Source organism: Sander vitreus, chromosome 7 (genome assembly GCF_031162955.1).
Source record: "Sander vitreus isolate 19-12246 chromosome 7, sanVit1, whole genome shotgun sequence".
NCBI lineage: Eukaryota > Metazoa > Chordata > Actinopteri > Perciformes > Percidae > Sander > Sander vitreus.
Window position 1 is genome coordinate 10,617,991 of NC_135861.1, and position 18,210 is coordinate 10,636,200.

The 18,210-nt window shown below is 40.5% G+C and overlaps 1 protein-coding gene across 3 annotated transcripts in view; it reads left to right on the top strand.

The window, feature by feature from the left end:
- The first annotated feature begins 3,039 nt into the window (after positions 1-3,039).
- sema3h (sema domain, immunoglobulin domain (Ig), short basic domain, secreted, (semaphorin) 3H) overlaps positions 3,040-18,210 on the top strand; it is a 57,119-nt gene continuing 41,948 nt past the window's right edge. For all 3 annotated transcript variants that reach the window (XM_078254537.1, XM_078254538.1, XM_078254539.1), the window contains exon 1: positions 3,040-3,634. In XM_078254537.1, coding sequence (XP_078110663.1) covers positions 3,535-3,634 — 100 coding nt within the window. In that variant the 5' untranslated portion in view covers positions 3,040-3,534. The remainder of the gene's footprint in view (positions 3,635-18,210) is intronic.

The window sequence follows — 18,210 nt, forward strand, 5'->3', positions numbered from 1 at the left end:
GAGAGAGATCAGAGGCTTTTTGTTCACCCTAGCTGGGAGGTTTTTTAGTTGCAATTAACAAGCTGACTGATCAGGTAAGGTTGGTGAAGAAGAACTTGTAATTATTAATATTATATTGTCTTCATGACCTGAGAATTAAGGAGGTCCTTGTAAGTCAGTTTTATGGCGAGAGCTTAAGGTGACATTTAGAGTGGTTAAACTGACAGCACTGTGCCTTTATGCCTGTCCTTTCCATCTTTTCTCCTCAGAGATGTGATGCACATGGTGACTTGAGCAACAGGAGCCCCTTTCGTTTTGTTGGTCATAGAGCCAACTGCCCTAAAAAAATCTGCATGCAGAGGTAGTACTCTTGAGTGGCTGGTGATCTTTTCTGAAGTGAAAGTATCAAAGTAAAGAGCATCACCTACAGGAACATCATCAACAGAAAATAAGTAAACAGAGTCAATAATATCTACACTGTTTGACTGAGAGGTGTTGCTGAGTATCCTGACAAGGGGAACACACCATTGGCAGGGCTCAATCCGAGGGGCGGGATAAACGGTTGTCTTTCAAATTCCCTCTGCACGCAATAGGATAGCGCTACAACCAAGCAGAGCAATGAAGAAGGTAGCGGAGCTAGTTGATAGATTAAACTTTTGCCGTATCTGGTCGGCAAAACTCCGAACACATCTTCCTTTTTTAAGAATGACTTCAGTGCCGTTCTTTGTTCTTTTCTCAAGTCTTCCAGAGCCGTGGCCAAAGCCGATTCGAAAGTCCGCTGTTCGCCAGCAGCAGCAGCCATCTTCTTTGTTTTCAAGTAGCAGGGAATTCACTCTGCTGTCATGATGTTAAGCCCGCCCACCGACTCTATACACGATGTGATTGGCCTGACTAGAGTTTGGTTTTTCCAGCTCGCAAGCCAACGGAGAGTTGCTAGACTGACCCTGGCTGCAAATTACATTTGCTGCATCTAGGGTGCGTCTAGATTTCTAGGCTAGTTGCTGAGATCAGATCAGGCCATAATAGAAACACAACAGCAATGAGACTCGAGTGGTAAGCAGTAACAATAATAAGAGTAATATTACTAGTAATGGTAAATGGACTGCATTTATAAAACGCTTTTCTAGTCTTAGCGACCGCTCAAAGTACTTTACACAACAGGCACCACTCACACACTATTGGACGAGGCTCATACAAGGTGCCACCTGCTCATCAGATTAAATTCACGCACCGATGGCACAGCGATAATAAAGTTCATGAAACTGAGCAAAAACATGTCGTCTTTAGAGAATGATGGAGCTGTACTGAACTGAAGAGAACAGCACTTTGCCCAATGATGTGAACAACATAAACATTTAATGGTAATTATTTAAACATCGTCACTGAAGGCGGGTTAGTCAGTCTGTAAACTATGAGGCGACTTTTTCGTCTTCTTCTGTTGAATAGTTAGATAACTTTAATTAACAGGCGGGTTTGACCCAATTTGCCCTCATCCAATTAAAAGCTGTATGAGGTTGTGTAAACACCAGGTAACAAGACTTCTAATCATGTAATTAAACTGCTGGGTCATATTTGAAAAAAAAAAATCTCTTTTAATTATACAATAGCAAACAAGTGTGGAGAATAAATCATTTATTTACGAATCAGAAATCATTGGAGAGAGTATATACTTACTCATATACTTACTAATTTGCACGCAGCCTAAATTCATTATTTATCCCGGAGAATTAATAAATTGTCCCCGTTAGCCTGTGATTGAACTTGAAGCTGGTGAAAAATTCAGCCAGCGCTGCTGTACCCCAGTGAGCAGCTATCTAATGAAAATAACACAGCAAGAAGGAAGGCACAGACTCTAATGATTGCATTTGGGTTGGGAGTGGAAACTGAGGAAATAACGAGAAAGAGGAAAGAGACTCAGTAAGAGACTTTGGTGCAGAGAAAGTGAAGAAGAAGGTTTGTTTTAGAATGGACTTTATGATCTTACTCATTACAAATACAAAAATAACACTAAACCTGGTAACAAAAATGACACCCCCCTTTTGGTTTAATTTATGACCCAATATAAAGATAAAAAATAACATTACACTGGTAAGTAACCACCCTTTTTAGTTTAATTTATGACCCAATAGAAATGTAAATATGGCACCGTTGCTGAGTCAAAATAACCACATGTTGGTATGGCTGAATAACCCGATGGAAACAATATAAAAAAAACATTTAAAAAATGGGTCAAAATAAGCCATTCTTTGTGTGTGATTGGTGACCCAGTGGTTTTTATGTTCATGGGTTGGTCGAGGCTAGATTGACCTAGTCCTGGGTACCACGATTTACCCAAATTGGGTTGAAACCCATCTTTATTTAGTGTGTACTTTTAATGCACTCCATAGCTTGGCCTCAGATTATATCTCCTGCACACAGTCTGAGGTCCCGAGGCAGGAGCCTATTGGCAATACAAATGAATAAAGGCTGCTTAACATTTGATAATAGACACCTCAACTGTGATGTGCATATCTGAATATCTTATTTTAAACTGCTTGTGAAAACCCACTTTCATTGAAAGCCTTTTTTATAAATTAATTTGAACTGGCTAATACGGCTAATCCTAATATGTGTGTATGTTGGTATGCATATTGAGATTACTTTTCCTATAGTTGCATTTCATCTTCAAATCATCTTTGTTTACTTTTCGATCATTTTTGCTACCTGATCAACATTTTTACTATTCACTTAGTTTATTGTGTCATTGTGCGCCTTCTGTAAAGCTCGGCGTAATCACTGGTGTTGATAAGTGTTATATATTATGAACAAAGAAAGAAAGTAGGATAGAGAAAAGGAGTAAGTGAGAGACTGAGTGCAAAAAAAAAAGAGTGAAAGAAAGGAAGTGAGAGTAAAATCGGAATAAAGATGAAAGCTGATTTGTCTCTCTCATTTCCACTTTAACTAGGTTTTCCCGGAGCAGTGAATGGGCGTGCGTGCCTGCATTTATGTGTGTGCAGGGGTGGCCACAATGATCTGGAATCTTGATCCCTCCCTGAGAGAGAGAGAGAGAGAGAGAGAGAGAGAGAGAGAGCAGTCACATGCAGAGAGGAGCTGGGACGAGAGACAGAACAGAAGAGAGTTGTCAAGCTGCGAGGAGGCAGCGGTGAGATGACTTAGTTTTTTCTTGGAATACATTTTCCCCTCCATCTCCGAAGCCCCCCCCCAACACACACACACACACACACACACACACACACACACACAATCAAAAAATATAAACACAGATGGTAAAGTGTGAGTGCTGCTGTTAGGAACAGTGAATCATTTTCAGGATCTGGACTTACTCAAGACTGTTTGGATTCAGCATCTTTCTGACTTGGACTTGTGTTTTTCACAGTACAACACTTTGGACTAAGAGTGTGTATCCCTGTGTGTGTGTGTTAGTGTGTGTTTAATGCAACACTGAGATTTTGACTGACACTGTATTGGCACTTTTACTTTTGGAGAGTTGCCTGAATCTGTAGGATTGGACTCACACTTGGACTCAGTGTGCGTGTTGTATGTGTGAGGAGGAGGATGTGTTCGCTTGTGACAGCGGTCCTGCTAGCCCACCTCGGGGCTACCTTAACGGGAGCATGGAGAGCATCTCAGCCAAGACTGCAGTTCACACACTCCGGTAAGAGGCTTTTTTGTTTTCAGTGGTTCAAGTCTTTTTTTTTCTTTTCGCTCCTACTGTCTAAGACATCTGTCTCGCTCTCATTCTCCACACACACATACACACATGCAGGTGACAGGAATTACACGCCTCTTCTCATTTTTCACTTTTCTGTCTTTCCTGTTCTATTACTGCCCACACACTGTTATGCGATATGTGGAGCACGAATTATAGACTACCTTTCTGTCCCTCTACAGGTTTTGTTTCTTTCCCACACTGTTTCACTTCCTCCATTTCCATATTCACCTGTATTGCTTTATCTTCCTCCAGCAGTCAAGTTTGGCTGTGAAAGCCTTGTCTGTAGTCCCCACCCACCTCTTCTCACCATGAGGTCCGTTCAGATGTGGCATAATTTAAGTGCTCATTTTGTCTCTCCAACACACTCGCAATGTTAGAAATAGAGTTGTCCCCCCTCCACCTGTCAAGGTTATAAGACACCTTACAGGAAAATTCTAGTTTATTCCAACTTGGGTCTGATTTTCATAGTTTTGTCCATAGTTTATTTATGGTAATATTGTACTCAGCAAAGAAATCTCTGAGATCTGAAGGCATGGTGACATTTCTACATCAAAGTCAGATGGGATTAGAAACACAAGTCAGACAATCAGACAGGTTGTAAACAAGCTAATACTTCAGCCAGATTATCTAAACTACTGTGGCTTTATTTTTTAATACACTGGAAAACTGTACAAACACACTTACAGAAAGTAGAGTTTGTGAAATTTGAAGTCCATCTATAATCTGTGGTGGATGTTTATAAAGGACTGTTTGGATTATAGTTTTACCATCCACCTATGTTTTCTTTTCCAAATTTCTCTTCCAAAGTTTGGCTAAACAGGGAGTTTGTTTAAAACCTGTCTGATTGCCTGACTTGTCATGTTCCTTGCCCCATTGAACTTTTTTTTTTAGCGATTTAGCATTATTCCAGGAACTTCATCCTTAAAGACCTTTATTTACTGCGTTTTTGAAATATTGCCATTTTATTGCCTTTAGATTTATATCCTGCCGAAATCCAGTCTTACACCAACATCGTTGAAACAATTTAACAATTATGCTTCACACCCAAAGACATCATTCTTGACAGGACAGACTCCCCCCACCCCCCCCAGGATTTTAAATCAAGTGTCTATGTCTGTTAGTTTTAGTCATGGCTAAGAAATAATCATCTGATGGCAGAAGTCCAAGATCCAGATGACTACCAAATGAATTATTTCTTGGCCCTAGGCTGATCTGTCCACCACAGTCAAATCCATGCAGAGGTTGCTGAAAAACACCGCAGAAAGACCGAACAGGTCCTCCATAAAAATGGGAAAGGAAATCCATTATTAAATGTTACTAAAATGTGAAATTTCAGCTATGTTTTAAGCATATACTGTGGTGGAGAAGTGAATTGTGCATTGGTATTCTGATGTATTTCATTCTCTTTTTCTCAGTGTCTCAGTCTTTTTCGTCATGCACTTGTTGCATGTGCAGCACGTTGCATAAACACGTTGTTGAATCAACATGCCAGTGTTAAACAAGAGCACAGTCTCTCCTGTTAGTAGGTTTATGCATGGTTGAATCGGAGGCTCCTTTTAAATGGTGCAGCGTTTGCTGCACAATCTTCTAATAGTTGTTGCCATTAGTTTTAACCTTGTGGAAGCAGCAGTGGGGGGGGGGGGGGAGGGGGGTGCCTCACTGGAGAGTAGAAGACAATGTATTTGAAACTCTCTGAGATGTATGTAGTATCAGTCTGCTCCTCCAAACAGGATGGGATTTAACACTTTGACCCATGTTGGGTGTTTTGTTGTTTAGGTATAACCAACGTGACGTTTAAAAGTAATGAGAAAGCAAGACCTGCATCTTCTAATTAAAAAAAAAAGGATTTGCTATTCAATCTTTTGCCCTCTCAGCCATATTTACAGTGAAGCATTTTCAAATTAAAAGCATCTTTGAGGTATCAAAGCCTTTAGTTACAGTGAGATAAACTCCTCCCTTTGATCATGTTTACCAGAGACACCATAGAGTAAGAAACCAACTGATTACACATGCTTACATAAGCCGAAACACAAAGGTCTGCGATGAAGGCTAGATGTGATAAGGCTGAAGTCGACAAATCATGACCTAGAAAGTACAGACAGAGGGAAAAGGGAAACCTTGTTGGATTATCCCAGGTGGGAATTTAGCTCTAATGAAATCTGAATGTGAAAATGTAAAGAGCTGTGCTTGAATGTGTGTGTGTGTGTGTGTGTGTGTGTGTGTGTGTGTGTGTGTGTGTGTGTGTGTGTGTGTGTGTGTGTGTGTACTTAAATAGAACAGTTTCAGTTCCAGGATATCTGCCCACCTCAGTCTTTGTTGTGTATTCTGCTCATGAATTTTAACAACAGAGATTTTTGTTTGTTTTGCTGTGTCTTTTATAGCTACAGGGTTACAGCCAGTATGTTCATCTTTGGGAAGAGAACAAAAAAAAATATGTGATGTGATGTGTGTACTAGGGATTGTGATGCCCCCCCATCATGCCTGTGTGTGTGTATGCATGCACTCTTTCCCTGTCTCTCTCTCTCTCTGTCGGAGCTCCATGCTGTGGTCATTTCCCTTACCATCACCACGGAGGTTTTTTTTAGAGGGAGGAGATTTTTTGGCCGGGAATCGCTGTAATTAGAAAAGGAGTTCAGCTCCACTTAAACACTTTGACTCTGAGGCTGGTTAACAGTTAAGAGAGACTTTACACGTTGACTTTATTTCATCTGTTGAACTCATAGCTGACAACCACTGTAGAAAACAGCTGAAACAGACCAAAAAACAGCAAGTATGAGAATCTACTAACCGAATTATATGGAGTATGTGCAGATTGAGATCAGTAATTCAATTAACCTGTTAACACACAGTATAGTGTACAACCAGTGTTGGGGAGTAACGGAATACATGTACCGGCGTTACATATTCAGAATACAGGTATTCAGAATACAAATTATGAGTAACTGTATTCCGTTACAGTTACAATTTAAATAGTTGGTATTTAAAATACAGTTACATTGTTGAAATCAATGGATTACATGATGATACTTCTCTGTTTCACGAGTTTATTCACTCTCTGAATGCAACTCCATGCATTTCTCAGAAGCCCCAATATGAGAACGAAAAAATAAGCTATTTGCGTGATCACTGACAGAGGTAGAGATGGAGCCGGAACAGAACAGGGAAAACGAAATGTAACTGTGCAGTGCAACCTCTGCTTGCCAGCAACCAACCTCCTTTCAGTGTCCAAATTACTCCACCTTCAACCTGAAGAAGCATCTTAAACCTTTTTTTTTAATAGCCAAGGGTAGTCTGCTGTAGTTTTATTGGTCACCTTGCTATTTTATAGTTGACGTGCGACTTTACATTCTCCTACATGCTGATTTACTAGCCCCAGAGCCGTTGAAATACTGACTAGCGCCGTTTGACATGCTAGCTAACATTAGCTAAAATTAGCTCGTGGTAGCTTAGACTGCGGTTAGATTTTTGTAGTATGCAGTTCGGGACTACAAATACAAAAATATATCTGCTTGTTCAGGTATACATTCAGCCAGTTTGAACAGAAGAACACACCAGAATAGGCCTGTTTAGTAAGCTGTATGTGATGGCCGCATTCCTACATTACTCAGATTGAGTAACGTAACGGAATACGTTACAAATTACATTTTTGGGCATGTATTCTGTATTCTGTAACGGAATACGCTTTGAAAGTATCCTTCCCAACACTGTGTACAACATAAGCCACATTATATGAAAAGAAAAAAGAAAGGAATATAAAGAAAAACTAAATGTGAAACTGCAGAGAAATTACCGTTTAATACACAGTCAACATATCAATTTAGCAATCAAGGGTGTTAATCTGAAACAAAACTGTAGTAGTGCTTTTTCAATCTCATACCAGCAAACATTCTATAAAAGAACGTGACCCTTTTTTAATGCATGGTATTGAAAGAAAACTTTGCACTGTACACGTCTGCAGACTAAAAACCTAATCATTTTGCTGATTTTCACATTTTAATTTCTTCTGCTAGCGGAGAAACTGCCCATCCACTGAGCTTTTGAAACATGTTTAAAACCACACTGGCGAAACTCTGAAATCCATCAAGCTGAAAATGAGGCTTTTCACCTGCCAGCAGCAGGAAACTATTTTATTCAGCCTACCAGCCCACGTCATATTAAAGCTGTGTCCCAAAAATGAGCAACGTTCTGATTGTAATGAAGCTTTAAGTATGTATGTACTGCATATACTCTGGACAAAAATACAAAACTGTATATGTCTCACTCAGTAAGCTGTGTGTGTGTGTAAAGTCAGTGAGCAGACTATATTCACTGAGTATTTGTTATTGATTGTGCTAATGTCCAAGAATACAATGCACAACAGAAATGAAGGAGCTGCTTACAGCTGAAAAAATCTAAAAGAAACTGAATGGTGGTGTGAAAAATAGATGAGAAAACAGAAGGATCCCTGAAAAGTTTTACACCTTCAGTAGCACTATAGAGCTGTTTCTCTATAAGTACATCACTGTTTTGTTTATCTCAAGCACACGCACAACAACGCATATAGATGCGAGCGTTGTATGATGCGATACACAGTCCTACCAATGGTGTCCACTGTGCCAGCAAAGGAGACTGCAGTATACATGGAATGTCTTCACAGTTGCCCAGTTGCCAGTAAAATACCATTAGCAGAGGATGGTTTCGATACATTGACCTCTGGGTTATGGGCCCAGCACACTTCCGCTGCGCCACTCTGCTGTCAGACACTCTAGGTGGGACTTTCCACAATTGCTGGTTCAGGAGGCCAGTACCTTATCCATTAGGTCATTGGGGCTTCACAGCACACAAACTGACCAGTTCTATTGAACAGTGAGTTCCACTACAATGCCAAACACTGGCATACAATGGCCCCTGAGGTCACCGTGGCAGAGGTGGCAATAAAGAGACAAAGTAACTCATGGTGGATGGTTACATTACAAATCTGTGAATATGGTGTTTGAAAGACATGGCCATTTACCAGGAAGGGGGAGTCTAACAATGAGAGTTTATGGCTGGACCATATAGTCAATGTGCTAAATTGTGGAAAAATCTTTACAGGGATAGTCAGTGGTGTCTATAAAACCTCAGTTTACCTTAATACTGGGATGAACAGAAGCAGGCATGCATGTCCTTAACTTCCTTAACTTCCTTCATGTCTTATCTGTAGTATGTTGGTGCAATCCTTGTGATGCAGTCAAGATGTGGATTGGTTGGGCCAGTTTCTCTGTCTCCTATTGATAGTGTTCATGGTTGAGAATGTTGGCTCACGTGTATGTGTTCACAAAGAAGGACATCACTTTTTGTACAAATGGTTTCAAAGTGGAAAAATCTGCTTCAGACACCAAAGTCCAAAAGACAACACCTCTGACCACTACTTCACTTCGCTTCAAGGATATTGTTTTTCTGCAACTCTACGATTTGTCTTTTCAGAGCAGGTGCAGGCACAATAATTCTGAATGCAGTATTCTTTCTCTCTCTGTAACAAAATGAGTCACATCTAACAATGATTTCTCCCTCTGTGCTGCTCTGTACTACAGGGTTATTGTTGTCATTAAAATGGAGGTTAAAGTAAATTGAACTTCCCTAAAGAGTGGATTTCAGAGGATGGCTTCATTTTATTGACTGCTAGGTTACACACCCAGCATGCTTCTGAAGCACTACTCCACTGTCAGCCACCCCAGATGGGACTCAAACCCACAGTCGCTGGCTCAGGAGGTCAGTCCCTTGTCCATTAGGCCACTGACTATGCCAAAGGCAATGGTGTGCCTGACTCCACCTGTAGGTGGATCACTGACTTCCTGTCTGACAGGAAGCAGCATGTGAAGCTGGGGAAACACGTCTCCGACTCACAGACCATCAGCACCGGATACCCTCAGGGCTGTCTTGTGTGGCTTGTGTTCCCCCCTGCTCTTCTCCCTGTACACCAACAGCTGCACCTCCAGTCACCAGTCCATCAAGCTTCTGAAGTTTGCGGACGACACCTCCCTCATCGGACTCATCTCTGATGGTGACGAGTCCGCCTACAGGTGGGAGGCTGACTACCTGGTGAAGTGGTGCAAGCTAAACAATCTAGAGCTCAACGCTCTAAAGACAGTGGAGATGGTTGTGGACTTCAGGAAAAACCCAGCCTCACCTGCCCCCATCACCCTCTGTGGCTCCACAATTGACACTGTGGAGTCATTCCGCTTCCTAGGAACTACCATCTCCTCAAGTGGGAGCTGAACATCAGCTCCCTCGTGAAGAAAGTACAACAGAGGATGTACTTCCTGCGGCAGCTGAAGAAATTCAACCTGCCAAAGACAATGATGGTGCACTTCTACACAGCCATCATTGAGTCCATCCTCACATCCTCCATCACCATCTGGTACGCTGCTAGCACAGCCAAGGACAAGGGCAGACACAAACACGTTGGCAATAAAACCCTTTCTGATTCTGATTCACTGGGCCTTAAAAATACATGAATTGACCAATTCTCTTAACACGCAGTGAGTTCCACTCTACGGCAACAATATGACAGGCACAAACATTGGCTTTCAATAACACGACAATGGCCCCCGATGCTACTGTGGCAGTAACAGAGACAACAAAAAAGATTAAAGAGAAACCGAAAGAGGAGGAGACTGTAAAGCTGCAAAACGTAGTGCTAAAGTAGTTTAAACTGTGTTCATTTTGCACCAGTTAGGTTTTATAAATATTCATTTATAGCTGTATAACCTTACTTTCATTATTTATAAGTTATTTATAGTACAGCTTATTATTCTATTCTAGTTATATGATAACATTGTTTCATCTCATGTCATATTTAAGTACTTCATTCATGGCTCTAATGATGTTGCTTGTAGTTAACGGCTAACCTTCTTTCACATGAACATTCTCATAGCTGGATTGGAAAACTGTAAAGTTTAATAATTTCTTCTATACTAACTGTAAAAACATAGTATATTCTGTGTAATTTTAGTATGTTGTATGTTGAGTATGGAATGGGACACAGCATGCATTTTCTTTCCTTTTAGCTATTGTGAACTTAAGTCTGGACAGGTGTTACAGTGGAGATGATACTGACATTCAGAGCTGTTAGTCTGACAGAGAGAGAGGGGTCCTTTCACTGTCTCAGAGATTTGTTCTGATTGGTGAAGTGTAATCAGACTGACTGACCAGACAGGTTCATGTGTCTGAAAAAAAAACACAGCTTTAAATACTTAAATACATGCCTGATTACCTCTAAAACCCCCATCTCTCTCTTAATGACTAAATTATCCCAGTTATTCACTCAAACTTCATGTCGCCCATATGCAGGAGTGGGCACACACACACATGCGCACACACACACACACACACACACACACACACACACACACACACACACACACACACACACACACACACACACACACACACACACACACACACACACACACACACACACACACACACGTAATTAGTCCATTATCCCAGCCATTCAGTGGATGGTAGTGTTATTTTCTTGATGGCAGTTAAAGATACCATCTCAGTACCACACACACACACACACACACACACACACACACACACACACACACACACACACACACACACACACACAAAAGTGACATTTTCCTGCAAAGCATTAGCTGAAACATGTACAGAACTATTGAACTAATCATATTGGACACACCAGCTACTTTCCAGCATGCAGCTACTTTCAAACTTATAACACGCACACATGAGAATACATATAGATTCATCGTCACAATCACAGAATAAAGCTCCATAAATGCCTCAAGGGGATTTTGAATGGTTTACGATTAAGTCAGTGTGAATCTATTTTCCCACATGGAGAGTCATGTTTAATTCATACAGCATTCACTTAGTGAATTGGTTTACCGTAGACATTTAGTTAGTCAGTCACTGGAGAATATATGAATTGAATCATATGAGTTTCTTTGGTATGAGTGGAGACATTGGCTTTGACCTCTGACCTCTATACTGCTGATTACTCGTGATGGTTGTGATTCAGGCGTTTAAACTTATCCCGCTGTTTCACCAGTGTCTTTCTGGAGAAATGCCCAACTTATAATGTAAATGCAAATGAGTCCTTTTCAATTTCATGCTATTATCATGCAGATTAGTTCATCATTGTCCAGATGCATGTTTGCCCATGTGCATGTTTGTGAAATTCAATTTAGAGCAAAAATGCGTTACTTTTTTCATTTTTATCTTTATGTTGTGACTTTATGAAGGACAAAGCTCATCATCCCCAGCGACAAAATTTAAGGAGCCATAAACAGCTGCTTTCATACAAAACTAGATGAGCTGTCTGTTTTGTATGCTGGAAGGATGTTGTGTAGTTGTGTTGTCTGTGACAGAAACAAGCCTAAAGACACACGAAAAAGCAGCTGTCCGCTGTCATGGCCACCATTAGACTCTATAGACTCTAAATCACATTCAAATGATTGCGGTTGCAACTTTGACCCCCTTCACTGTACAGGGGATTGAACATTTATTCACTCATAGTATTTACATGAATACATTTCAGATGTGTTGATGAAATTGTAAAAGGCTACGTAACAAATATCAACATCATCACAATGTTTTATTGCTTGTAAATCGTCAAAAGTATTTCCTTCTCTCCCCACTCACCTTTCGGCTCAGTGTGGAATTCCTTTGAATCTAAAGACGTTATTACTGTTCTGACTTGTCATAGCCTCTCGGTTAGCCAGCCACGTGGTAGTAAACGAAACTTGCAAACTCTTAAATCTTGAAATATATCTTAGTGTATTTTTGAAGATCTATCTCAGAGAAACAGTAAATACAAACACAAAGCCTATCTGGTTTTCTTTTCCAACTGGACTGAAGAGCTTCTTATTTTCTTATTGTCTTGGAATCCTGTGCTTAGATGAAACTATAATCTTAGGTAAAAGCTCCAGTTTTATTTGATCTGTTGTATGTTTGTAAGTTTCTTCATGGTGTTGAGGTTGTAAGTCAAGATGTAAGACCTGGTTCTCCGTGTTTACGTTGTACATCTTCCTCCACTTTCCACCAACCTCACCTTTCTCTTCTCTGTGTACATTACTGTAATAAAGCACAAAAGCCTTCAGAGTGATATTAAAAATCAAGAGATATTTCATTATGCATTTATTCTTTCAGATCTGTTTCTATCTAGGCCAGTGCTTTCCGGGCTCAGGGCTGGGGATGTTGTTGAGATGTGGATTTCACTGGGACGGTTATCTGGCACAGAATCAGGCTATTCTCTATTATTAATTTTAATGGAGGCAGTCCCCAACGGTGGTGCTACATTGCTTGTCACTATTGGAGTCAAACGGCAGCTGTTTGCCCATCCCACACTTCAGAAAAAACACAAGTAGGGCAGCCATTTGCTCTTGAAGAAGACCTTATTTTGCAGGGTTTTTTGAATATTACAGTAATTTGACAAAATATAAAGTATAGCTGTTAGCCAGGTTCTTGAAAAGTATTTAGCCTCCCCTGCTGATTTTTTTCTTCTGCTTTCCAGAATATTTGGAGGGCCTGATAAAATGTTCTCGCAAAAAAACTTTAACTAAACTTAGGCCCTATTAAGACATTAAAAAAACCAGATTAAGGGGCTTGGTGCTTGAGAGTTTCCTCTTCTCTCTGGACAGAGACAGTGAAGGGAGTCTAATTACACCCTTGCTTTGGCAACAACAGCCCCTGACAACAGTGGACATGCTGTAAATTTACCCTTGAGAGGTTTCTGGTGTTAACATCAGAGGTTATCTTTAGCCTGAAGCCTGTAATTGAGCAATAAAAAACCCCCACAAGCTTCGTATTTCTTCTATTTCCCTTAAGTATTAATTTGCTCTAATCTGCCCTGCTCTCAATAATCTAGAGCTGAGTTTCTCACCTCTCTTACTGTTTGTCAGCATTTCTTTCTTATGTAACATTCAAGAGACATGAGAACAATTTTTGCTCCTATTACTTAAATGCTGTGCACAAGCGGCCAGGGGATAAACCTTTTTTTGTGAGCTAAGGCAAAAAAAAAGTCATATTGGCTAGAAAAAGTTTCAGTAACCCTCACCTGGACGTCTTGGGTTGTTACTCTTTTCGGCTTTGTGCAGACGTATATTTCTCACTGCATTCCTTTCACTTTAGCGCCATGAGGGAATTTAATCCACAAAGACACACTTGACTGGTTGGCAAGCTGGAATCCAGAAGTAGATGGGATCAACAGTGTTAAGACCAACTCTAACCAGCAGTTTTCCCCATTAGCTGTAGATTAGGACGGACTGGAGATGCAGGATATGAGGGCGTGTAGACTTGTAGGGGATACTCATAGGTTTATTCCCAAAGGAAATATCAAGCTCACTTTTTCTACAATGATTGTGAAGAATCTGATTGATTGAATATAAGATAACTTAAAGGAAAATGGCAACTAGTAGACGTCAGTCAAGCCTCAGATTAGTGCTACATGTACACCAAACACACACAAAACATCTGATCTTTAACCCTTGGTGTTAGCAATCTGGCATTCCCAAGGTTGCGTAAACAAGAAGAAACCACAAGAATTGAGAATCAAATTCTTGTGGTTCCTGTCTGTTTTGTCAGTGATGGAAACATTAGACAAGTGCCACAAAAGGTTGGAAGTCAGACTTCCTTTTCCTGTTTAAATAGAAGCAGGACTTATCAGAAAATAGTGAGGATGTACAGCGACAGATAGTGGTTGTTATCGTCTGCTGGCGGGGCTTTAAAGTAGGCATTCGTCATAAATTTGACCCTAAAGGCTGATTGTAAGTATAAATCTGAACTCACTGCAGAATCATGTCTATACATAACCTTCAGAGGAAGGCTACTTTATTTATAGGCGCCCATTTTTAAGATGTAGAGATATCATTATTGCCCATTTGCTGAAGCAAATGTCCACGAAGTATACCGTATGTCTAGCATGCTTTGAGGTTGAACCAAGAAGTAGACGGCACAGACAATGTATAGACTGCAGTGCTTCTTTCACTCTGATGGGCCATGCTGATGATTTTGCTGAGTACTCACTAGTCTGTGAGTGAACACAGTAGTGATTTTCTTGAGTATCTGTCACCAGGCCACTAAGGGTGCTTGTAACACACCACTCTACTTGGTTATGGTTAGAGAAAGATTCATGGTTTAAGGAAATTGGCATTGACTGCTGGAAGGAGACAAGACGGTAACTGGGGCCGGTCTTTTCTCTTCATCTTAGTCTTCATATGAGGAATAAGTATTGTGTGTTCAAAAACCCAAACCAAATAGAAAATTTAGCATGAGAAATAAAGATGAAAAAAAAAGGCAAACAGTGAATGGACTCTAATGTCTGTATGCAGCAGCACGGCTACCCAGGCCGACAGTCTGATGATGACGAATAATCATAAGCACAGAGGTCGAAGGTCAAGCTGTCCACGTGGGTCTGGTCTGTCGATGACACAGTCCAGACGTATTGCATCTGTGTGTTTGGCTATAATGTGTGTGTGTGCGTGTGTGTGTGTGTGTGTGTGTGCGTGTGTGTGTGAGAGATTTAAATCCATGTGGAACAGATAGAAGCAACGAGTAGAGAATTAGTTAATGTGCATGTAAATGATGATTAATTAATTTACATTTATGTTTTTATTTTTTTATTTTATAGGACCAGGTACGTAACCATAGAACAATGGTTCCCAACCTAAGGGCATGATGCCCAAAGGGATTAGAGAATAAATCTGGCAAATTGCAAGATGTATAAGACTACAAGATGTCAGCCTAATGCTGGTACGATCTGAAGACGTGTGTCCCCGAAGGGCGATTAGGTGTGCAGCAAGTATAAACACATACAAGACACATAAATACATACAAGTTCTACACACAGTCCAACTGGAACACAACCGTAACAGTACGAGGACAAATAAATACCAGTAAAAGGTGCATGGATAGCAGCATCAAAGTAACCTACGTAGGGTAGGAAAAGTGCATACCAGCCTACAAAGTTGACACAAAATATTCAGCTATGACCATCGTCAACAACAACATCAGCATCCATTACATTACATCCCCAACCCTTTTTGTCAACGTTTTTGACATCCTCAACAAATAGTCAACAGACTAGAATTTACTGTATAACCAACCAAGGAATAAAGAAAAAGAAAAGAAAATCATAGTGGGGGACAACTGATTCTGCATCCAGGACACTGTCACAGGTTTTGGATGCCATTGATTTTGACATTACTGATTCTTGAAATTAGTCTCTCTTGCCCAATCACCTTTACATATTATGAAAGTTGTGAGAGCAATATATGATTGATTCTGATGTGACAAGTCACGGCAGACTTTAAGGCACCAAGAACATCTGATCTGACATAGTGACCATCTCAAAAGACATAAATGTAGTGTGGTGTGATCTTTGTGTAAGAGAGAAAGACAGAGTGAGATTTTAAAACAGCTGCATGCATGTATGTTAGAAATTATTTTGTGTGTGCACATACTTGTACATTTCTCCACATGAGTGCCCATCTGTGTGCCTATAGGCTTTGTTCCCAGGCTTCTGCAGGCCTCCCGCTGTAATTGCACCAGTAATTGTAAGTGATAACCCCATTTCCACAGGAAACGTGCCCCAGTTTCCTCGCCCCCGCCACCATCATCCCCCCCTGGTGGCACAGCCAACAAAGTCCTCCCCCTGGGAACGTTGCACCAGACAGCTAATGTTCCCTGGAGCTTGGCGAGTAGATGAACAGACGGACAAAAACAGACACACAAACAGACACAGAAACAAATCTACACACATGTGTAGCTTACTAACACACTCACATGGACGATGCTGTAGGCTGTGAGGGAATAATTGGATAAATCAATGATAAGTGTAGCGTGTGTGTGTGTGTGTGTGTGTGTGTGTGTGTGTGTGTACGTGCGTGCGTGCGTGCGTGCGTCAAAAAGTGGTGCGTCTGAAAATAAAAACAAGGAGAACATACAGTAATACACTAGGAAAATAACAAAGTTGAACTCCCATGAGTGAGATAACGATTGAAAGATAGACTTGATTATTTCATCATCCTTTCTTTCATTTATTTCTTAGGGACCGTTCGGTATTTATGGAATGCATGCAGGAAAATAGGGGAGGGTCATGTCTTTTTATTCTTTGTTGAGGGAAGGGTCATCCAATTTTTTTAGTCTAGGGGGGAGGGTCACCCAACTTTTGTATTGATGAGAACAGCAACATTTAAAAGTGGCTTGTTTGGTGCATATTAGATAGTGGTCTCAGCCACTATCGCTAGGTTCCCTCCCAACTAGTCAGCCAGACAATTTCAACTGTAGCTTTAGAGACCGTGGGATTTCCCAAACTGAATAAATATAAATAAAAAAATATATATATATATATATATATATATATATATATATATATATATATATATATATATATATATATATAAACAACAGCTTTTTCAAGGCATTTGAGAAGGAAGGAGTGGTAGCATGCAAGCTCCCAAATTGACGCTCATCTGAGAAATGGAGTTTTGGATAATGTTCAGCTTTGGCAGCTTTACCTATATGCTAAAATATACAATGATTGAGGAAGCCTAGTGACGAGTCCATAGCAACCAGTGTTGAATTACCCAGTGTGCTTTGCTAAATGGTCTCAATGTTTTATTGTTTTATTTCATGTGAATACTAGTTTACTAGAGGAGTAACTTGCACAACTAATGCAGGAAGTGTGCATATAGTTTCCATGCTTATTGTGTTTCCACAACAATGTTAGTGAGTAAATCTACTGAAATGGCCACCACACCATAACAGAGGAGTGTGATGTGTAAGATAAGAATGCAGAGGTTTAGTCACATATGTCATGGCTGTTAAAAGACAATGGCTTCCTGTATGTCTTTGTCAAGTGCAAACTAGTACAGAAGGCATTAATAAATTATTGGGGAGAGTCAACCCTTTTTTCTGTATCATTTTGGAGGGTTATCCAAAATGTATTGCTGGTGAAAGGAGAGTCAGTCCCTTATATGTCATTCATATGTCACTGTGCCAGTGCAAACTCCTGCAAGGATTACAGAACTATTCTTATATTTTACTTTTTATGTGTTGCAAGTCTTGCACTCAGTTGGGAAGGTTTCCTCTAAAATGTGTTATAGCTTCATAAACTGTGGAATAATCCAGCACTACCTGCGTGCTAACCAAATTAGCAAACATCCTACCTGTCAGCAGTGTGCAGTTGTCATCTCAGCCCTGATGTGTTGTGATGCCAGCATGGAAAGCAGTGCAGAAGTTCACTGTTTGCCTAATGGATACTTAGCAGAGTTTTCCTGTCTCACTGCTTTCCTCCATTGTTTCTGTTGCTGTGACGTCCTTGCACCTTTGGACAGCCTCATCTTGACAGTCACACCTGAGCTCAAAGCTGGTCATGCCCACCCACAAGCATATATCTCAAACATCACTGAAAAAAGTCTTGCCGGTGGAGCTCGGAGAGGGACACACAGGAACCTTTACCGACCACTAGTGATTATTCTCTTCTGAGATTGTTATTTCTGAGTAACAAACCTCTGGTTCATGTCACC